The sequence below is a fragment of the Lynx rufus genome, unplaced genomic scaffold, assembly GCF_022079265.1.
Source record: "Lynx rufus isolate CCGP_SWC_20201006 ecotype Redwood Valley unplaced genomic scaffold, mLynRuf1.p SCAF_7, whole genome shotgun sequence".
Taxonomy (NCBI): Eukaryota; Metazoa; Chordata; class Mammalia; order Carnivora; family Felidae; genus Lynx; species Lynx rufus.
Genome location: NW_025814889.1, coordinates 81,741,952 through 81,766,369, shown reverse-complemented (window position 1 = coordinate 81,766,369; position 24,418 = coordinate 81,741,952). Strand labels below are relative to the sequence as shown.

General features: G+C 33.8%; 3 protein-coding genes across 3 annotated transcripts; all 3 read right to left on the bottom strand.

Moving 5' to 3' along the window:
• Nucleotides 1-2,892: 2,892 nt before the first annotated feature.
• On the bottom strand, nucleotides 2,893-3,831 carry LOC124501751 (olfactory receptor 6C3-like). The gene has a single exon (XM_047066198.1). It carries the CDS (start codon nucleotides 3,829-3,831, stop codon nucleotides 2,893-2,895), a length of 939 nt encoding a protein of 312 aa, XP_046922154.1.
• Nucleotides 3,832-9,236: 5,405 nt separating this feature from the next.
• LOC124501760 (olfactory receptor 6C1-like) lies at nucleotides 9,237-10,184 on the bottom strand. Its single transcript, XM_047066213.1, has one exon. The coding sequence runs from the start codon at nucleotides 10,182-10,184 to the stop codon at nucleotides 9,237-9,239; it is 948 nt and encodes a 315-aa protein (XP_046922169.1).
• Nucleotides 10,185-14,888: 4,704 nt separating this feature from the next.
• Nucleotides 14,889-15,863, bottom strand: LOC124501930 (olfactory receptor 6C3-like). Its single transcript, XM_047066373.1, has one exon. It carries the CDS (start codon nucleotides 15,861-15,863, stop codon nucleotides 14,889-14,891), a length of 975 nt encoding a protein of 324 aa, XP_046922329.1.
• Nucleotides 15,864-24,418: the final 8,555 nt, after the last annotated feature.

Sequence of the window (24,418 nt, the reverse complement as noted above, 5' to 3'; positions counted from 1 at the left end):
CTCTAGCTTACAGATGAGGGAGCACTGTAGAAGGACACTTATCCTGCAAACACTGTTGTGATGCATAAAGCCAAATTACTTTTGAGAAAATTGCATGTGCTATAGGACATTTAATTAAATTGACATTATTGAAGATAACACTAACAGTTTTAATAATTAGACACTTGGAAGGTAACAGGCATGTTTGTAATTCTTTTGTAAACCTTGTCTAAGTAAATATTTACAGCTACCACATGATGAAATTCCTATTATTCTCCCTAATTTTTATATTAGGAAACTGACTCATTGAGAGTTTAGCTAATATTTCCAAGGTCGCACAAGTGGAATTGTATTTGTGGGGACTATATGGAATGAATGATAGAGTAGATGAACTGCTACGATGACCTTAAAAATCTGCCTCAAGAAGCCACTGATATATACTAAGTAAATGATGTTGTTGAGTACGATTGTTATATTTCAACTATATGAAAACATCTCAAGTTAAAAATGTGATACCCATGGGAGTCATAGGGTTCCATCTTGTATCTTAATGAATAAAAGATAGGATTTTGCCCTAAATATGTCCACAGTGGAGCTCCCAGGAGGTAGTCCTATAAAGAAAAGATAGGTCCTGTCTGTTGAGGAAGGCATTTAATAGGTGATGATATTATTTTAAGGGTTATAGCAATTTCTATGGGTCTGGAAAACAAGGAGTCCTAGAAAACCCAGACAGAGAAGCTTATTCAAATAAGATATCAGAGCAGAAGAATGAGAATTTCAAGGCAGGAGATATCAATAGTTTAGATAGGAAGTAGGCATTTTGACACTTTCATCCATTTGTTGATTTGTTAAATTATAACAAATATTTGAGTAAATGACTACACTACAATAAGCCCTTCGGTAGGCAATAATGAACAAGTATTCCTTTTGCTAGAAAAATGCTCATAGTCTGTTAATATAGTCAAGAAAAATGAAATTCTAGTATATTGTGAAAACTTCTAACCATATTGATAAGCATACTGTACAGGGAGGCTCATGTGATTCCATATGACTGTAAATTATTGCAATATACATCCAATTTTATAGATGGCGATAAAAAGGCAATGTGAACGTGAGAATTTTAGCACTGGAGATCTACCCTCAGAGAGAGATGTAAGGCATGATGAACACTGAAAAGTTCTGATATTTAAGAATACAAAGGTTTACTCTGACTCAATTCAGAATGATGGAGAATGACTAAATAATATCTATGAATGAGATAATAAATCGTCAGTCACATAATTTATGATTCTGTCTGTGGTTGTTGATGGGGATAACTCAGTGCTCAAACAAAAATGACAAGAGCCTTGCCAATGAGATACTACATTCATTATCATACAGTTATATGTTATATCTGAGATTACCAATGGAAAAGTTTGGCATCTGAGTTTCTTTGGTGAAAGCAATTTTCTGGTTTTAGGTGTAGGGATCTAACTTTAATTCCAAGAGGTGCTTGTCTTCTGAATTGTTAATTTCTGAGAGATGTTATTTTGGAGAGAAATCCCCATAAGCCAAGTGTGGCATTTTGGTGGACTTATTTGGTACTCTTGTGAAAGTAAGTACTTTTGTGAAAGAAATAGCATCCTATTCTTAAATTCTAAGTTTTCTTGTAATGTTTATATTGTAAACTATCTCTCTTCCCCCAGGAATTGGTACAATGGCTTAATTGGGGGGCATAGCTTTGATCTGAATCCTCGCTCTAATGTGTATTGGCCATATATATTATTTATTTACCATGAATTTCTATGTTTCATTCTTTAAAAGGAGGAGAAAAACATACCCAATTGAGGGGATTGTTAAAGTCTTAGAGAGGTAGATTAAATGTTGAACATAGTTTAAAATATATAATATTTACATGAGGAAAGTATTTTTTAATTTCTGGAGGTATGTGATCTACCTAACGAAAAATACCTCTGACTAAAAAAGAATAGTAATTAAAATTGTTTTTAATGTTTATTTTGAGAGAGAGAGAGAGAGAGAGAGAGACAGAGAGAGACAGAGGTTGAGCGGGGGTGGGGCAGACAGAGAGGGAGACACAGAATCTGAAGCAGGCTGTAGACTCCAAGCTGTCAGCACAGAGCCCGACACTGGGCTTCATTTTCTAATGCTATTAATGCCTTCAGTTACTGGAGAACTTATGAACTGCAAGATCATGACCTGAGCCAAAGGTGGATGCTTAACTGGCTGAGCCACCCAGGCATCCCCGAAAAGAATAGTAATTAAAAGTACCTCATAAAGTTGTTGTCAGGATTAGATGTTTCAATACAAAGAAAACAATAGATCTGGAGTGTAGGAATTGCTGGAAAATTTTATGTTATCTTCTACCCCTGTCTCTCTTGCTTCTCCCCTTCCTCATTAGCATCTTAATTATTATCAGTAGTTAAAGATTTTTAATATGTATGAGTTTCTAATCTTTTAAAACCTTTAAATAAATATTTTATTCCCAATCCCCTGATGATTATGTTTAATTGACTTCATGGAAATGACAAATAGAATCAAAATTTTCTAATGACATTCATTTCTATTAGTAAGAATGAAAAGTTCAGAAATCTGCATGTACTCTTACACACTTACCATCAACCTAAAGCCCATGTCTCTTCAAAATCAAACCACTCCCATTCAAAATCATAATCATCAACCCAATTTTATTACTTCATCCAAATACATTTGAATAAAACTTTTGAATGTACAGACAATTCTGACACGATATTCACATTATCAAATTTATTGAGTTCCATGATTGGGAAATTGTAATAGGGGGATGGAAAAAAAGGGGAAAACACATAACCCGAGTAAAAGAAAGGGAGTTTTGAGAAAGTGTGAATAATAGAAAGCATTTCCAAGCACTTCATTCTTGTAATGCTACTAATGCCTTCAATTACTGGAGAAAAACATAACCTTTTGGACAGTATCCTTAAAGGCTTGCTTTACTTGCTGGTTCCTCAGGGTATATATAAATGGATTCATCATAGGAGCCACAGAGGTATTCAGAATAGCTACTCCTTTGGTCAATGATGCCTTCTGTTTTGCGGAAGGGTTGGCATACATGAATATGCAGCTTCCATAAGAGATGGAAATGACAATCATGTGAGAGGAACACGTAGAAAATGCCTTTTTTCTCTGACTGGCGGAAGGCAGTTTCAGAATTGTTCTCATGATGAACATGTACGATAGAATTATTAATGCCAAAGTGAAAAGCAGTATGACTATTGCAGAGTAAAAGCCAATCACTTCTAGGAGCCATGTGTCTGAGCAAGATAACTGCAAGAGGGGAAAATAGTCACAAGCAAAGTGATCGATGACATTGGAGCCACAGTAATCTAACTGGAGAAAAAGAATAACTGGTGGGAAGATATTTAAGAATCCTGCCAGCCAAGCACAAAAGACAAGTAAAATGCAGACTCTTTTGTTCATGATGGTTGCATAATGTAGGGGTTTACAGATGGCTACATAGCGATCATAGGACATGGCAGTGAGAAGATAAAACTCAGTTATACCCATGAAGATGAGGAAAAACAACTGACCAGTGCAATTATTGTATGAAATTGTTTTGTCTCTGGTGATAATTGTGCCCAGAAACCTAGGAATACAGACAGTTGTAAAGGATATTTCTAATACAGAGAAGTTCCTGAGGAAGAAATACATAGGGGTCTGTAGATGGGAATCCACCAAGGTGAGAGTGATGATGGTCAGATTTCCAGTGACACTTAATATATATGTGATAATTAAAAAGAGAAAAATCACAGTCTGGAGCTCTGGGTCATCAGATAGCCCTAGAAGAATGAATTCTTTAGGTATTGTGTGGTTTTTCATCGCTGATCATTTTTCCCCACTTTCAAACAGAGAATGTATGTTCCCCTATAGAAAATAAAAGAGTTAAAAGAAGATTGAGGATAGAATATAAAATCTTAAAATGTCCATGATGGTGAATAATCTATGAAAGCCAAAAACACATGTTCCCCTTCAGCAACTCTGTCCAATTTCTATTGGACCTTACATTCAAGTAATAACATGATCTGAAGTTAAAGATTGATCTTTTATTGAGTATACACAATCACAGGCCATGGATTATAAAAAATGTCTTTTGCTAGCATTTAAGCAGAAGCTATTTCTTCTAATGTTTCAAAATTAAACTTGTAATTATTCTCTTTTTTATAAAAACATAAAAATATTCTAATGATTTTTCCTTTACCTCAATATTATAAAAACTAGTCTGGATTATGGATAATCTAAATATAGGGTTTGAAATCTTATAGGAGTGATTTAGGCTGCCCTCACATTTTATATTTTGAAGCTATAGTTGAGGGAACTTTCACAAGATTAAACTACTTGTCACCATAGTAATCATCTCACTTAGAACATACATGTTTTTCCATGGGAATGTTTTGTTCACATTCTCTCATAAATCACTTTTTTAATAAAATTTTTTTAAATGTTTACTTTTAAGAGAGAGAGAGACAGAACGCGCAAGTGGGGAGGGGCAGAGAGAGAGGGAGACAGAGAATCTGAAGCAGTCTCCAGGCTCTGAGCTGTTAGCACAGAGCCCAACATGGGGCTAGGACTCAGAAGCTGTGAGATTATGAACTGAGTCAAAGTGGGAGACTTAACTGACTGAGCCACTCAGGCGCCTCATCTCATAAATTACTTTCTTAAGGGTTTGATTGATGTTATCTCTCATCATTTGTTTCCTTTTCTGATAAAAAGGCCAAACAGCCAAGAAAGTACCCTTCTATTCCTTCTATTACTAAAATAAATAATATCCTGGAAATAGTTTAATTCATATAATGCCTAATATATATATATATATATATATATATATATATATATATATATATATATATATTTACAATATTGTCATGGAAGATAAACATGTAGATAATCAAAATAACAGACACTCTTTCCAGAAGGGAATTTTAAAAAATTTGTTATCATTTTTTAATGTTTATTTTTGAGAGACAGAGAGAGACAGAGTATGAGCAGAGGGGGAGGGAAGGGGCAGAGAGAGAGGGAGACACAGAATCTGAGGCAGGCTCCGGGCTCTGAGCTGTCAGCACAGAGTCTGACGCAGGACTGTATCCAACTCATGGACTATGAGATCATGACCTGAGCCCAAGATGGCTGCTTAACTGACTGAGCCACCCATGTGCCCTGGGAATTTTTTTTAAAACCCTACTTTTATAACAGAATATGATTTCAAGTTAGAAAGAAATGAACAATCCAAGATTTAACATTGCATTAATAGTCTCTTGGTAGTAAACAGTTATTTAATTTTTAATATTGAAAAGTTTATAAATCCCCAAACATATACAAATAATATTTTTTGAAGATATTGGTATAAAATGAAGACATATATATTGAATGAAAAATTTACTTACTCTGGTTCTTCTGGATGATTTAATCTCAAATTTTGTCATCTGATTTGCTTAAATATTTACATAATTTCAGAGCTGCTAAACTGAGTTAGCAAAAGACTTGGTTTCTATTGTGCTCTCAAAAGAAGTTTGTTGTTTTAGCTTTTTCAAGTTCTTAAGGATCATAATTCTCTTTGTTGGTAGATTAATTATATGTGACTCACGATATCCTTCATTACTGATACTATGAATTTCTGAAAACATTTTATTGTAGTACAACTCATTCTGGCTTTTCATCTCTTATCAAGCTCCATGTACTAATTCAGTTACACCTGGGTTGGCTAGTAAAGTACTCTCCCATTTGCCTGTTTTCATATAGTACAACACACTGATTTATTAAATCATTTTTCTTTCTATTCATGTAAACATTTAAATCAATAATTTGTAATTCTGATTATACATCTATAAAATCTAAGTATTATTTTCCCTAGGTTCAGGGACTGCTATATTTTGCTGCAAATGCTGCTTTGAAAAATAGAAAGTAAGGAATGTTCCTTTCAATGTATGCCATACAAATGGAACTGGACCTATTTAACTATGTCTTTTTGTTGGCCCAGGGGAATTCATTAAGTAAACTGAGTGCCAAGGAGAAGAATCATTAAAGATGCAGGTGAATCATTTTTATAAACATTGGTTAAGAAGTATAAAAGCAAATTTATGAGGTAAATAGGCAAATACATAAACAGAGTGATAATGAGTGTGTGGGAGCTGGACTTGGAATTCACCCTTCTGATTATACAAGGAATTCACATTTTCTCCCAGAAACTCTGGACTTTTCCTCAGTAGAATTGGTGTCCTTATATCCTTTGAATTCTGGCAACCCCGAGAAGAATTCTTTAGCAGAATGAAATGTTAGAAAATGCTGCTATGGATTTCTAGTGTGACTTGATTGCCTTCTGAAATGGACAACCTATTAAAGACATGAGAAGATTTATCCCTGTATTGGCCCTTTGAATTTAGGGAAACCCTTCCCAAAGCTCCTGCTAATGTGGCTTTTATTGCCTTTTGACTACTTTCTTTCATTATGTTATTTACTTCCATTAAATCCTTGTTTATATTTGTGCATATGACATCTTTTCATTGTGAGAATATTTATGAACCAGTAAAACAATCAGTCAGTTGAGACTCTTGATTTCGTCTGGATCCATGATCTCAGGGTAAAGAGATCTAAGCCCAGACTCCGTGATGAGCCTAGAGCCTGCTTGGGATTCTCTCCTTCTACCCTTCTCCCCCACTCATGCTCTATCTCTAAAATAAATGAAAAAAATTATTAAAGACTTTCTCTGAAAACCTTAACTGACATCATATTACTAAATAATTCCAGTGCATATTACTAATTAATTTCAGTGATACATTATCATCCTTTATAGGTAAGTCCCCTCCCACCTCTCAGGATGTCTGACTGGCCTCCTACTTACTGAGAACCACCATTTAATTGAACTATTATTCTACAAATTAAATCTATAATCTCAGAAGTTTATCAATTGACAGATGATGTTGGATCTCATATACTATTAAGTGTAGCCCAAATAGTTGTAAGAATTTTTCTATGAGAAAAACAAGGGTTTGCATCCATTAGAGAATCCATTGCTACCATTAGAAAGCTCATTAGGAAAACCTTAACTAGAAATGTTATAATTGATTTCATGAAAAATCAAGGAAATAGATTTTTACGTAGTTGTCAAGTGTCCTAATGTAAAATAAAAGAAAAAATGAGCACCAAATGCATTAGAAATATTCAGTTAATTATTTCTTTGTCATTCAAAGTTGTCTAGTTACGATGAAACACACATTTTATTTGAACATTGTTTTAAAAGCTAAATGTCATGTGCATTATTATATAAATAGTATGTGGTTCTGTTGGACAAAATATTTAGTCAGGGCTCTGATTGCTAGGACACTGGAGCCATTCTACGTTATTTAAACTTATTTACTATTCAAAAAATATTTATTGAATACCCACTACATGGCAGACATATGTTCTAAATGAGGAGGAATAGTGACTTCCAGTAAATGTTTAACAACTGCCTCTCAGTGAGTAGAGGTGAGGAGCCCATCGGTAGAGTTTATCAATTTTTAAGATGTAAAGTCTCCCACCATGGCAGGTGATGTGGCCTTTCTGAATGCAGAATTGAGGAGACACAAACACAGTTGGCTGTTGGGAAGTGTATAGGCAGGTCCCAGCACAGCACTGCTGGAACACATCACTGTGTCTACAAAGTGGACAGAGATCCCTGCTTTCATGGGGTGAGGGGTATAAGACAGACAATAAGCAATGGACACAATTGATTAGTACATTATATGATCTTTTGTAAATTAATGTTTTGTAAAGGAAGAGAAAATTTAAAAATCTTGGAAGTGGGGAGCCACTAAATTTCAAGTAGTGTCATTGGGGTGGGCCTTATTGAGGGGACATGTGGATGTCTGGCTTATCCCATGCAGATATCTGGGAGGGGAGTATGTCAGGGTTAAGAACCATTTAGTGTAAATGCAGTAAGGCCGTAGGAGGAAAATAATGTTCTTTGCAAAGAAAGATTTATTTGTTTCTTCTTTTCCAGTAGTTTTAAATGTATTTAGTATTCTTGTGCTAATGCCCTGGATAGGACCTCCAGTAGAGTAATGAATAAAAGCAGTGAGAGTGGGTATGTAACTTATTTTTGTTAAAATGACTTTTTTTTTTTTTGGTGTGAGCATGTGTGTGTGCATGAGAGAGAGAGAGAGAGAGAGAGAGAGAGAGAGAGAGAGAGAGAGAGAGAGAAAATATCTCAAGCAGGCTCCACGCTCAGAGCGGAGCCCGATGTGGGGCTCAATCCCACAACCTAAATCAAGAGTTGCATGTTCAACTGACTGAACCACCCAGCACCCTTAAAATGATTTTTCTATTAACAAAGTATATTATGAAACAAATAAGGTTTTGCATCTTTTGCACTTAAATGAATTGTATGTGTAAGCTTTCATATCAAAACAGCCACAAAAGGTATGAGAAACTTATAACTTAACTGATTTTCAAAAAGAGCTGTTTAACATCAAGCATTTAAATACACTACTGAAACACAGTATATGTACTCAATCTGTATCTAGGAATATTTATTTCTTTAGGCTTTTAAAAGAGCTGATATGGTGTATATGGTAATTATGGAGTTCCAAAAATAGGGGCTGCTTCAAGTTTTTCCTAAGTAAGTGTATATTTATAATTGTGTTTTCAATTAATTATGGCATAGAAAAGTTAAACTCAGTACTTGAGAAATACTTTTAGAGTTCTCAAAAAAATAATTGTTATTTTTTTAATTGCACTTTTTTTGCATAGTTACTAACCGTGCTATAAAATGGAGAGGATAGTCTCTGTAACATTCTAATAAGACTAAGTTATATTTATGATACTTATATAGTAAATTAAAAAGAATGTTAAACATGACAATATTTTCTGAATTCTTTGAAAGAGTGTTTCCTGGTAAAATCATAAAACAATTTTAACTCATTGATCTTGGGTCTCTTTTTGCATTTCTTTGATTTTCTATGTATGATTTTGAAGGAATTGGTATTTAAAAATATTTATAAGAAATGAGGCCAGTCTCATGGTTACAGAGTGGGAAGACTAGCTCAAAGGAAGGGAAATGCATGAAAGATGGATTGGAATTTAAATAGAAAAAACATGTATATATATATGTCTCCTCAGTAAACTGCTGGTAATAAAAGTTTAATTAAGAAAAAATAACTCCAGTGAGGCTGTGTAGATATTAATAAACTTTGGAAGGGCCCTACTTTTGTTTAATTGCTCATCATGTGCCTTTAATTATAATAACACTTTTATTTCTTCATTTTTTTTGAGAAAGATACAATCTTTCTTGCCCTGTCCATGAAGGCTTGCCTGACTTGTTGATTCCTTAGGCTGTAAATAAAGGGGTTCAGCATGGGGGCCACTGAGGTGTTTAGCACAGCAACTCCCTTGCTCAGAGACACTCTGTCTTTTGCTGATGGATTAATATACATGAAAATGCAGCTGCCATAGGAGATGGAGATGACAATCATATGGGATGAACATGTGGAAAAGGCCTTTGTCCTCTGACTAGTAGAAGGAATTCTTAAAATTGTTCTGATGATATATGTGTAAGACAGAAATATCAAGGCCAAAGTGAACATTAAAGTGAACACAGCGCAGGAAAAACCCACTATCTCTAGGAATTTTGTGTCTGAACAAGAAAGGTGTAGTAAGGGGAAATAATCACAGGTAAAATGGTCTATAACATTGGACTTACAGTAATCAAGTTGTATGAACAGCATAAGTGACGGGAATATGATTAAGAATGAAGCCAGCCATGAAGCAAAGACCAGGAGTATGCAGACTCTGTGATTCATGATGGTCGTGTAATGCAGAGGTTTGCAGATGGCAATGTAACGGTCATAAGACATGGCGGCCAAAAGGTAAAATTCAGTGACTCCCAAGAGAATGAAAAAAAATAACTGAATCATACAATCATTAAAGGAAATGGTTTTATCTCCTGTAATCATAGTGCCCAGGAACTTGGGTATGCTGACAGTTGTGAATGAAACCTCTAATAAGGAGAAGTTTCTGAGGAAGAAATACATGGGGGTCTGGAGGTGGGAATCCAGCAGGGTAAGGGTGATAATGGTCAGGTTGCCAGTGATGCTGAGCATGTAGGTGATGAGCAGAGAGACAAAGATCACCACCTGAAGCTGTGGGTCATCTGACAATCCCAGGAGGATAAACTCTGTTATTTCTGTGTGGTTTCTCATATTTTTCTTCTCTTGTATAATCTAGAGTAGAAAACACAAATAGAAGGATTAAAGAAAAGACGGTTACACAGATAGATAGTGCTGAAATTTGTCTCTGCCAAGAAACAAATTTAATTTAATATAGAGGTCTTTAAGACAACTTAATAAAAATAGATAAAATGTTTTAAAGTAAGGTTTTACTACATACCACACTCTGTGTTTTACATAGAATGATTTTTCTTAAAGTCCTTATTTCACAGATTGGAAACGGAATCTAAAAAGAGTTTTAAAAATCTTGTCAAAATCATATTCCTGAATGAGAAAACAGGGATTTTAACCTAGGTTTTCCTGATAACTGGAATAGAAGTGCTACCTGTTGACTTTTTAAAAACACTTCCCTGAAGGGTTTTCTTCCCATCGGGAAACTCCTTGTCCTTTTTCAAACCCCAATAAATGTGACTCATTTCCTCATTTCTGTCACCTAATTCCCCGTATTATTACTTACTAGTATAACGTAGAAAAGATGATGTGTTGGGAGAAAGGTCACTCAAATGTGAATGCACCAAAATTTGAAAGTCATTGAAGTTCAATTTTTAACAATGTGACAAAATTCCTAAGTTTTCACTCCGGTTCACGTTCTTTTGCAGCCTCCAACTCCTCATCTGAAGCCAGAGGTAATGAATTCTTTGACATGATATCCTCAGATTTTAGAGAGTACAGAGTGGAGAGAAGGCAGGATAGAAATTTAGTAGGTTGGATCCACATAGTCACAGACTAAAGAAACTGAACTGTATGAATACTAAAATTATCTTTTACAGAACTTTCTTCCTTCAGAGTTTCTTCTATTTAAATGTTGTTAGTATTATCTCTCTATATATGAATTCTGCTTTCTATTCCATATTATACTGTTTATATTTTTCATTTTATCTACACGAGCATTTATCTACATGAGCATTTCCTTTTATCTACATGAGTTATAGAAGCTTTATTTTGTCAATGCCTTGGAGTAATCTATGAAACAGCACATAAAACCTCCTTATTTTCTTTTCCTAAATAATTAATCATAATAATAGTAATAATAACAATGCACTTTAAAGTGAAGCTAAATTTTCTTCAGTAAATCAAACCAGTCTATTATCATATCCCGCATTGTGTTCATTGTCATTAAATAGTAAAGTATTCAATTCAGTGTCCTGAGATAAGTTTTATAATAGAATATTTAGTTTCAAGATATAGGATTGTTGATTTTTGGTATATAATGCATCATAATACTGTGAAATTTCTTCCTTGTTATTTCTTATGTGCCTCAGTTCTCTTTCCACTCACTTTACTGTTTAGCAAAAAATATTGCTGTTGATAATTTAAGGCAAATTCCAACTGAGATGGATAGTGGTAATGCTACTAGGAAAGCATGTGAGATTCACAGGAAATGAACATTTCTTTTGCTATTTCTCAGGGACTGAAGAAAACAGGCTAAAGAGCACTTACAAGAGAAGCAAACATCACAATGACATATTTTGTAAACAAATGAATGGTGATTCAAGTGTATGATGGATATTTCAATCGTAAAAGTCATTGTTCTCAATGAATAATCCTCTGTAATTAACAGCTGTGTGTACAGTCTTTGATCTATAAATTATTTCTGTGATATGTATGGTAGAGTTATGAAAAATATACCCAAGGTTCCAAGACATCATTTCAAGCTTTCCTTCCTAGCTTCTCATCCATGTTTCTTTTACCCAGCTACATGTAACTTTTGTCCAAAGCTTTGTATTCCTCTTTGTTCCTTTCTTTTCAATGGATGAATTTGGCTCTGTCATAGATATGTCATTGTTGAATCAAGTGTGTCATTCATTGAAAGTGGAAATTAACCTATTCTATAAACAGCTACTTGTTATCGTGTTAAATAAATAGCTGGAAATTACTTTAAGGACACTACCATTCTATATAAATTTTGGGGAAAAAACCCCACAATAGTATTCCTCAAATTGTCCAGTTTAAAGAAACGACAATTTTTAAAGGCCTTTGAAAGATTGAGAGATTGTTTTTCTTTATTTTTGTAATATTTAGGAGATTAAATTCCACAATATAATTGGAAACTAACTTTATCGTTATGCACTATCTGTACTGAATTCTCTCTTCTTAAGTTAAAACTCCTTAAAGTTGTGACACATATATTCAAGGCAATTTGCACCCACAAGGTTAGTACAGTTTTCTAACTCTCTATCTTTCTCTCACTTGACACTGTTGGTGTTAGGTATACATGTTGGGCCAATTTGTCAGAGAAAAGAACAAAATATTGGTTTAATGTGGTATCTTGAGTAACAGTTGGGTTTTGTAACAACCACTATTTTTTTTTTCCTGGAATGATTTTTTCCATTCCTGTGTTTGTTGACATCTAATGTCATGCAAAAGCTTCATCGTTACTGAACGCAAAAAATCTCATAAGAAGAACCTATTTAATGTTTTTCAGATTATGACTTTAGTAATGCCTCAGAATATTCCTCAAATTAATTCAGAATCCTGTTTCCCTGAGTCCTCTGGAAAAAAAAAGAGCTTTCTTTTCTCCTAATTCTATAGAAAGGGAAAGTTTGAATCCCAAGTAAGATCAAAGCACCAACCAGTATGAATAGAATAATGAAGGAAAAATCCTTAAGTTTTCATAGAGATGTTCTACTTATAACCTGAATGTCTTAGTTTGTTAGCTATTTATATATATTTGAGGATAATTTTTAACTTAAAAAAGGAAATGAATTCTTAAAAAATGTATGGCATCGGAACTTAATATTTATTTATAATGAACGGTATTACTGGGGCAACTTGTGGGCTTTGCATTCAAAGAGAAATGGATCAATAATGCAACTCAGTCACATTATAGTATTGTGACTTTGAACAAGTTACTTAACATGAGTTGTAGTTTCCTTAATTTTAATAAATGCCAATAGTATCTCACAGAATAATTGTGAAGCCCAATTTAAATGAAAAGTAAAATTATACAAAATATACAAAATTTTAATAAAATGTACTCCCAGACAGTGGTTACTATTATTTTTATTTTCCCCAAAATAAAATCAGTAACATATTTGGGGAATACTGCCCCATTGTAAAATACCAAAAACCATGTTAGAGCGCCCTCATTTAAGAGACAATGAAAAGTTTTAGGCTCTTATCTCATTTACTCAATATGATAATCTTATGTTCCTTTGAAGAATCTGACAATGAAACAGCTTAAGTAACATAAACAAGATCAGACACTTGTTCATGGTAGAATTGGAATTCCTAACTCTTTCTGCCTGAAACTGGAGCATGTACTACTTATTAAACCTGTATTCAATAAGGAAAATCAAATTCAGAGAATAATTTTCAGAAAATTAATAAAAGAATATATTATTAAGACAAACAAGAAATGTAACATCCTCATTGTTCATTATCCTTGATAAATACAGATGACATAACAGCCCCAAATTATTCTATGGATTTTGATGAAAACTTAAATATTAATGAATTGATGCGAACCAAAGGAAATTTTTCATTGTCCTCACTTTACAATCTTACCTTTGTCATACAAATGCACCACATCAACTGGCCGAAATGATTTTTTTAAGAAAGCGTATTAACAACTATTTCAGTTTTAGGTCAAGAGATTCAGTAGTTTTAAAATCAATCTTTCTCAATATATTGGAATTACTTTATAGCTAATAATCTTTTACACATTTCCCATTGTAGCCATGGGAGCAAAATTAGTGAAGAGAAGCTAGGTTTGGAGTTACTTTGGGCCTTTCTGGACAAGGATTCTATATGGATTTTCACCTGCATAAGGCACATGTTTTATCATGTATGTCCATGTCTCCCAGCAAATACTCCAGGGAATCACATGTGCCAACAAAGGCCTAGAGGAAAATACACTAAGGATTATACAAATGTTACCAACATTTGTACCACTATTGGAATAGGAAACTTTTGAGATAATGCCCAAAGAGATAGGACGGGCATAAGAAATAAGCCAGAAGCATATGGAATATTTTGCATACTATCTAAATAAGAAAATGTACAATGTACAAAGCTTTTGGAAAGGTTTCCTGAATTTCCTAAATCAGAATTTCTCTGAAAAAATATGCTCCCACTACTTTTCTTGCTGGGTGAAATGCTGAGACAACTTAATGTTACATGAAAACATTACATTTTTATCATATACTAAAATGTCTTCATAAAAGTGGCTCTCCAAGTGAGTATGTATCAAATTTATTCAGAAATAATAATTTATTTTTAATAATTAATAATTTAATAATTATTCAGAAAAAATATAGAACAATAAAAATTATAGAGCAATAAAAAGTGGGATATAGTTCAGTGCTCACTGGGTTCCCATTGAAAGGCATGAAAAAAGTATGGATTTAAATATTCATTGAACTCTTCAACCTTTTCAAAAAATCACTTGAAGTTACTCTCCCATAATAGTGATTAATTCTTACTATTAAGAGTTCTTAATTCTTGAGAAGGATCTACTATCCAGAAGGTCTCTTTCCATTTGAAAGATGTGCAGTGTTTAATCCAGTAATTAATAGAAGCATAAAATCCAGGAACTTGGCACGATTTTACAATTCGGATTTCTTTCAATCTCATTTTAGAAACGACAAAAATAAAAGTCTGTTGACTCAAGCACTATTTCTTTCGTTGAACAAATATCTATGAAGGACCTGATATCTTTAAATAGTATTCAAGATTTTACCTAGTTACACTGTAGAGTGTCCTTTTTTTGCCAAATAAATATTTATTTGAAGAAAATACTGTATGGACCAAATCTTTGAAGGCTTGCTTCACTTGCTGGTTTCTCAGAGTATAAATGATGGGGTGCAGCATGAGGGCAACAGAGGTATTGAGAATAGCTACTCCCTTGATCAATGATACCCTTTCTTTTGCACAGGGATTAGCGTACATGAATATACAGCTTCCATAAGAGATGGAGATGACAATCATATGAGAGGAACATGTGGAGAAAGCCTTTTTTCTCTGACTGGCAGATGGGATTCTCAAAATAGTTCTGATAATATACATGTAAGATAAAATCACCAATGCCAGAGTGAATAGCAAAGCAACCAACGCAAAGTAAAAACCGATGACTTCTAGAAACCATGTATCTGAACAAGACAGTCGTAAAAGGGGAAAATAGTCACATGCAAAGTGATCAATGACATTGGAAGCACAGTAATCCAGCTGGAGCAGAAGCATGAGGGGTGGGAAAATGGTCAGGAACCCTCCCAGCCACGCACAGAGCACAAGCCAGGTGCAGAGTTTCCTGTTCATGATGGCGGTGTAATGCAGAGGCTTGCAGATGGCAATGTAGGGGTCATAGGACATGGCAGTGAGAATGTAAAATTCTGTCACCCCCATGAAAATAAGGAAAAAGAGTTGGGCTGCACAATTGTTAAAGGAAATAGTCTTATCCCTGGTGATAATTGCTCCTAGAAATCTAGGAATACAGACAGTTGTAAATGAGATTTCTAAGAAAGAGAAGTTTCGGAGGAAGAAATACATTGGTGTCTGTAGATGAGGGTCCACCAAGGTTAGAGTGATGATAGTGAGGTTTCCAGTGACACTTAATATGTATGTGATAAATAAGAAGAGGAAAATCACAATCTGAAGGTCAGGATCATCAGAAAGGCCAAGCAGGACAAACTCTGTGATTACTGTGTGATTCATTTCTCCTCTCTGTTTCTCCTTTTTCTTCTCTTAAAGATATTTAGGTGGCAAGAGTATTAAAGGGAGGAAATGAAAAGTATAATTCATGATGATCAATATCACCATCATTGATACAATTCTAAAATATATTCTATAATCCATGCATGATATTATTTTCTATTGAACTATCTTGTTTGCATTTGTTTTTCATACACATTTGTGAGTTCTGCTTTATTTACTAGTTTTCTTATTTGAAATGGAGCAGGGGAAGTTTGGAAATCTTCATACAGTAACTCACATCATTGAGAGATGATAAATGATATCAGTGCTCCTTGCTTTGTCCAGTTTATGCAAATCATTACATTTTTGTTAAAAATTTTAAATATGAATTTTCTTTCTTTTCTGTTATGTATTTATTAGATATACCACCCCTTAAAAACGGAAATGAATGCTCTTAATTCCATCACAAGGTAAAAGTGAAATTTAGAAGACTAAAATAACAACCATTATACTTTTTATGATATAAGAAATGAATTAATGGCTTTCTTAGCATAAGTTATTTAATTATTTTTAGATGTTAATATTTTGGGAGATAGCTGTCAAGGTAATAGGGAATGTTGTATACGTATTATATAGTAGTATATTATGTATGTTTTCTATATGAGAGTAAATAGCCTATTATTTTATATAACAGAGAACATATTCACTTACTTTGGTTAGTCTTGTAATTTCATCAAAATCATCAATGTTTGACATCTTCTGTTATATGCCAATAATGTATATATTGAACTTTTTTTTTTGAGCTTAAAAGGACATACAGTATTTATCTAGTTTTTATTTTACACGGAAGCACAAATCGGGAAAGTAACTAATTGCTTCAGATCTTAAAGCTCTTCAGATTGTTACCCAGTGCATTTTCCATTTGAACATCCTTTTTCTTAGATATTAGCTTTATGAAAAAATGTTTGATTCTTTTGTAATTCTGCCCCACATTTATCTTTTACATGAGACCATTGATCTATAAGTATATTTCAGAAAAATATAGGAAAATGTCTTTTATTCATACTAACCTATTCAGTTAATTCTCAGCAGTGCTGGATATGCTATGCTGTAGATTTTGTTTCCCCAAATTATGACAGTTACCTCCTTTAAATTTTAAACAAATTTGTGCTGTGAAGAGTAGAATGCACCTCATTGCTTCTCTGTCAGACTGTAGCAAAGTTCACTAAAATCAAATTTGATTTGCTTTGTCTCCATTTTATGATGGCTCAAAGGAAATACTTCAGGATATAAAAATGGAATGTCAGAAACCTTAAAACAATGTAGAAATAATATGACAATCCTCTTCAATAATGTTGATATAAAAAGTTAAGAAAGCAATAATTAGAGAACTGAGTGGGATATAGCATCATATATGGTGATGCTAAGGACAGATTCTTAAGATTGACTTCCCTCTAGTTTCACTTATAGCTCAAATTTTCCAAGTCTACTTGTTTTTGACCTCAGAAGAGGGTTTTGTTCATTGATCTCCTGGGAACAAGGCCAAGTCCAGGTCAGATCTGTGCTATATGGGAGACCATGAGGGATTTCTGGAAGCCTTGCATTTCTCAGTAGCCTTTTAGCTCTTCTCTATGGTGAATCTCCCTTGAGAATGGTTATGTTCACCTTCGTATCCCACAGAGAACCTGAAATGTTGTCTTCTATAAAATAATTACTTCCATTAATCACAATTACCTAATATTTTGTGAGTAATAAAAACAGTTGTGAAACTGACTTTCTTACAAAAATAAAATTGAGAATCTAATTTATATTTAAGCTTCTGGAAATACAAAGTTTTTAACATATACCCTTTTTGTTATTGTTTATCCTTAGGCTTTGTTAATGGTGAGGCACTGAGAACTAAGGCCATTTCATAATTCTAAATTAAATAATAACTATTACAATGCACAGATTATGTTCACATTTTAATGTTAATTACATAGGTTAATTAATTTAATCCCGAGTACATATAGCAATATTTACTTATAATACCAATTTGCCCATCTTATTTTTCATCTTAGCCTTTATGTTTATTTATCACTTATCATACATTTAATATTCTAATGAGAAATATCACCAAGTAGTAATGTTTTGTTTATTTGAAATTCTGGGTAGTGAATTATTGTTGATTATTTTCTTTATTGTTGTTTTTATGTTTCTCTAATATTTGGTAATAAACCTTTATTATATGTAAGCAGTTAATAAGGCATATTTCTATAATTGTATAAACATATAATACATATTATATAATAACTAGTTAAAATTAAATAAGTGTCATATATCTAAATAAAATAACAAGCCATATATTTAACATAAAAAATATGATAGTTTGTATAATCAGATAATGGTAGAGTTACCATTGCAGAAGTAAGTCACAGCTGGAATGAATGTTTATTTGGGAATTAGTTACTGAAAGAGCGGAGTTAGAGTGTGGAAAAAAAATGGAAGAAAAAGGTAGGCATAACTCAAATTTATGACTGTGTATTTAACCTAGTAATGGAGCACTTAGTAAAGAAGCCTTCTTGGCAGATGTGTCTCTGTATCATATAGAGTGATACCCTTGTTCATTTCATTTATTTTTTTCAGCTTTATTAAGGCACAGTTGACACATAACACTGTGTAAGTTTAAAGTGTACTATGTGTTGACTTTATACAGTTGTATATTGTGAAATGATTACTATGGTGGAGTTACCTAACAGATCTATCACTTATATACTTACCATTTCTTTTTTGTGGTGAGAACATTTAAGGTTTACTCAGCAACTTTCAAGTATATAATATCTTATAGATCAATTTTGTTGCAATAATGAAATGATATTATGTTTTTATCCTAAAAGCCCAGCTAATAGGCAACAAGAAAATCTATTATTATTCATGGAGGGCAATGTGCAGTCATGCTTCACTTGATTGCAAGCTCATCTTCATGACTTCCTCTAGTTGCTAGTTAGATTTAGAGGCTTAATCCAGGTTTAGGTTTGGGTTCTTTATTTGCAAGAGTAATCTAGAGATGGTATTTAAACTTTAACAGGAAATACTTGTTCAATTGTCTTATTATTATTTTTTTATTCTTAGCAGCCATTGTTGATCAATGTTTGGGCCCATTAATTCATTATGTACTGCAAGATGGTTCTGTTCTTAATCTGTCATTTTCTTTGCTCATTCATTGGTACAGTTTATACTGAAAAGCCCAGATGAATGCCTATTTTATTTCTATTGTATAGTCAGAGTTGGTTCTCTAGTATCTTTTTCAGCCAGTGAGAAAACTCTTCCTTTTGGGCAGTACACTTTTCCTCTTTGATTGCTTGCTTCCCATCTTGGATGACAAGTGTTCCCAGGCTCATGCTATACTTTTCTGTATGAGAACTGGACTGAGTCATTTCTCTAAAGAGTCCCTCTTCCATTGATTAGGAAATGGTAAATCAAGTTAAGAATCTGGACACTAGCTGTGATAATTACTATGAGTTCAATCATCCTTTCTAGGTATTTTCAGTGGACAGGACCAGCAAACACTTTTTTTTTTTTTTCAAATAAAAGGTCTGTGAGTGCAGTTTATTTTTATTTTCTTTAATTTTTTAAAATGTTTATTGGGGCACCTGGGTGGCGCAGTCAGTTAAGCGTCCGACTTCAGCCAGGTCACGATCTCGCGGTCCGGGAGTTTGAGACCCGCGTCAGGCTCTGGGCTGACGGCTAGAAGCCTGGAGCCTGTTTCCGATTCTGTGTCTCCCTCTCTCTCTGCCCCTCCCCTGTTCATGCTCTGTCTCTCTCTGTCCCAAAAATAAATGAAAACGTTGAAAAAAAATGTTTATTTGTCCATTTTTGAGAGAGAGGGACAGAGAGCACAAGTTGGGGAGGGACAGAGAGAAAGAGACACAGAATCTGAAGCAGGCTCCAGTCTCTGAGCTATCAGCACATGGGACTCAAACTCATGAACTGCGAGACCATGATCTGAGCTGAAGTTGGACACTTAACTGAGCCACACAGGCACATTTATTAGTGCAATATAAGTGTATCATTCAAACTTAGGACTGCAATATTTTTAAGAACCCCCTTTTATCTTTTATAACTTTATATTTCCTTTATCTCATGATTAGAGCCCTGGCTATGAATAGCATTAGATAAAATTGTAATATCATGTTAATCTTCATTTGCTTTTCCTCACATTGCACATACAGTATTATTAGAATAACAGTGATAGCCTACCATCCACAATATTATTCCTACCTAAGAACAACTTCAGATATTTTAAGCTATTCTTTTTGTCCCTGGATTAAATCCCACTTGGATATATGGTCCAATTACAGCATTTAAAATCTCTTGGAATAATTTGGCTTCATGTGGTTATCTCACCAACTAAAAATGCACTTAATTACATTTACTCCAGTTAAGTGTTAATGGCTTATGCGACTAAGATACACATTTTATTCCATTCCTTTTATCACAATTAATATTGACTTGCCTTCTAAGGATTCCTGAGACAGATTCACTGAGCCATTTGAAATTGAAATTAAAAAATAATACTGAACATTGGCTAAATAAGAAGACTAGAAAGCATCTTCAGGGCTTTTGTTCTTAAAATGTGTCGATATCCTGGCCTTCTGAAAAATGTACCATCAAGTAAACACGTAGTGACCTTCTGATAAACTAGTTAATGATATTCATGTTCAAGGTAAGAAAATGACTCTATTTAAAAACAGACATGAGTTTCAAAGTCCCAAAGAACATCCCTTTGACAGCCTGAGAGAGGACCTTTTGAACAGTTCCACTTCATTTCAGTTGTTTTAAATTAAAAAAAAAAAAAAAAGACTTTCTGTTGTGCTGGGTGATGCATTAATTTTGAAAGTGTAGGTTTTTTTCATCATCTTGTGTATCTGTTCACTGATCTCTCCTTTAGAGTTAAAGCGCATTGAAAGTCATTAGAAAAATATGTTCAGAGACTATCTCCAAAGTAATTTGCTTTATTGTATCTATTACCCTGTTTCTTTTTCTTTTCTGGAATTGTTCAATAAAGTAGTTGCTCACATTCAACCTAATATGTTAGAGAAAGAAAAAGAATGTAATTCAGTGTAATGGGCAACATCCTGCTCAGTTTCATAATTACACTAAAATGCACTTCTGGCACTGCTCATTCACTCTTGACAAATTAATGAGAGTTCATGTGACACTTTCTCTGCCTGCATGAAACAAAATCTCCACAGTTGATCTCACTGAGTGGTTGGTAGAATTGTTTTATTGGAATTTGCTTTTATTCTTCCTTATAATAATTTTTGATGACTGTTTCCCAAAATCAATCGAATATTTTATATTTCTTCATTTCAATAAAGTTAAGCTGACTCAGTTTTGTTGAAATTCATACCATTATAAATATAAACAGTTGGTTAAGTGAGTGACTCTTCATTCTGGCTCAGTTCATGCTCTCATGGTCGTGAGACAGCCCTGTGTTAGGTTCTTTGCTGAACACGGAGTCTGTTTGAAGATTCTCTCACTCCCCCTCTCTCTCTCTGCTCCTCCCCTGCTTGAGTATGCATGCAAGCGAGCGCGCGCACACACACACACACACACACACACACACACACACACACACATATGTGGTTTTATTTAAATCCAAGTTAGTTAACATATAGTGTAATAAAGATTTCAGGAATAGAATTTAGTGATTCATGACTTACATATAGCAGCCAGTGCCTATCCCAACAAGTGCCCTCCTTAATGCCCATCACCCATTCAGCCCATCCCCCTACCAAACACTCCTCCAGCATTTAATAATATTTTCAGAAATAGTAACACACATATCCATAGGGGTTTATGCCTGAATATCAACTCATAACTTAATGCTCTGTAATTTATGTTGTATTTACTAGGATATATGAATAACTGCTTTATTTATTTTATTTTTCTTTTAGTTGGAATTAATTCCTAATTTTGGAAGGATGTTCACTGAAGTTGTCATTTAGCAAAGTTATTATTTATTTCAGTAGTATTTAAGGACTTTTTAATTTATGTCATTTACTTCTTATAACACAGTTGTTAGACTTTTTAAATTTTTTTTCAACTTTTTTTTTAAGTTTATTTATTTTTAAGAGAGAGACAGAATGTGAGCTGGGGAGGGGCAGAGAGAGAGGGGGGGGACACAGAATCCGAAGCAGGCTCCAGGCTCTGAGCTGTCAGCACAGAGCCCGACGCGGGGCTTGAACTCACAAACCGCAAGATCATGACCTGAGCTGAAGTCAGATGCTTAACTGACTGAGCCACTCAGGCGCCCCTGGACTTTTTAAATCTTAATTCCCAAATCAAGAACTGGCTCAGAGCAATCATGTACCTTACATAAATCCATTCAGCTAGAAAGTGTCAAATATAATGTGAAATTAAAGTCTCTTCTCCTAAACACAATACCACCAGCCTATATTTAGTTGGAAACACAAGATGGAGACATAGTGACTTCCTGTCTTTCACTAAGAATGAATACATTGTTATAATAGAAAATATATGCTATCTTGTTTTTTATACTTTTTGGTATATACAAATTGCAAAGTATAACCCCACTACATTCCATTTAATTTGATTAAAGATTGACCTAAGTAATGAACCAATGATTAGGTCTGAGAGACTTTCACTGCCTTCTAATATGCCTGACAACTCTGCTTTTCCTAAAGGTTCACAAACAGTCAGAATGGCTAGAATGGTAAAAGTTAAGCAAATCTGATCATTGTCCTCTAGGAAAACCAGCATTTCTGATAGACTTCCCTTTGCCATTGAACAAGTATATTTTCTGTTATCAACATTTTGTTTTATCGTTGCCATTTTTTCCCAGGAGGAATATACTTATTTAAGTGTAGACAGTAAGAAAGGACCAAATATACAAATGAGAAAAAAATATCAGAGTGTGTTTTAACTCTTTGACATGGTTTCTACACAGATTTAACTGGTACAGCTACTTACTATTGTATCTATTCTCTCTGCCACTGACTCAAGGGGAATAATTCAGTGAATCAAAATTGTCAGAACAGGAGTGTACATAAACTACTAACATATAAAATACTGACATGAAAAGAAATCCTGTGGGATAGTGTCCAATGAGAAATGAAAAGAAAAATCCCAAAACAAGCAAACAATCGCACTAAGTGCGATTGTTTGCTTTCCTTGACATTGTTTTTCACACAGATTAGCAACCAAATGTCTTAATTTCTAATGTAGATCTCTACTGAATGCATCTCTACACCGTGCCATTTATTTTTAAACTGGTAATCTATCACATTGTGCTAAGTCCATTCTTTGACTCCATTATTTTTAATCTGCCTCCTGGAAGAATTTTTGGTATCATAATACCTTTTATACATAATACATAAGACTCTTTTTCCTGCTCACTGTATTGCTCACCAGTAATGGCGGTCGAAGTTTCCTGTTTTGATTGATTGAAGTTCTCATTTATATGCCGAGTATTAAGAGTTAGTACCTTCCCTGACTAGACTATAATAATATAAATAGAACTCTATAATAGTAATATAATTATGCACAAAGGAGATCATGTGTTAAAAGCACCAGTAAAATTGTGCTTGTGGTAAAATCGATGCCAAATTTGCAGCTCCTTGAAGAGTTTCAAAGATGTGTAAAAGAGAGCAAACACAAGTTTTTCTTTGTTTTGTTTTTATTTTCAAATTAGGCTATTATATTGGCTGTTATAGCTCAAGATCTTAGGCAAGTCACTCAAAACTTAGAAGCATCAATTTACACATTGGTAAAGAGGGATAACTATGCCTAATTTGTTATATAGCTGTGAAGATTAATTATGATATGGTGTAGAACATACCTGGCTTATATATGACACAGAATATATGATCTGTATAGAAGAGATATTGTTTATGAAATTCCTATCAAACTTTTATGTAGCATAAGAGGCAGTGGCTGCCTAAATATTTGTGTTACTTTTTTTTTTAGAAACAATAATGCAGAAAATAAGAAGAATTCATAAAATAACACATAACACATGACTTCAGCATATACAGAAAACAGGGTACACAGGACCTTCAGAAAATTTGAAAGTAAAATATACACCCAGTTTTATTAACTGAATGGGAAGAATTGGACAGACACTACAGGTAGTATGAAAAAACAACGGTGCTGTAGATATTTATTTCATGATTCATGTAACTTTTAAAAGGAAAAATATTTTTATATCAAGAGAAAGAGATATTTAAAATCAGTTGATTAGAACAGCGTTACTTCAAGTCATTAAAGTAGAAAACATTTTTTATTGAAATGTGGCTAACACACAATGTTATATTAGTTTCAGTTGTACAACATAACATTTCAATCAGTCTATACATTATGACGTGCTCACCACAGTGTAGCTGCCACCTACAGAGCTATTAAAATAGTGTTGACTATACTCCTTATGCTGTAACTTCTGTTTCTGTGACTTATTCCACAATTGACAGTCTGTACATCCCACTCTCCTTCGCACATTTTACCTATCCCTCAATCCTCTCCTTCTGGCAACCATCAGTTTGTTCTCTATTTATGGATCTGTTTCTGCTTTATTT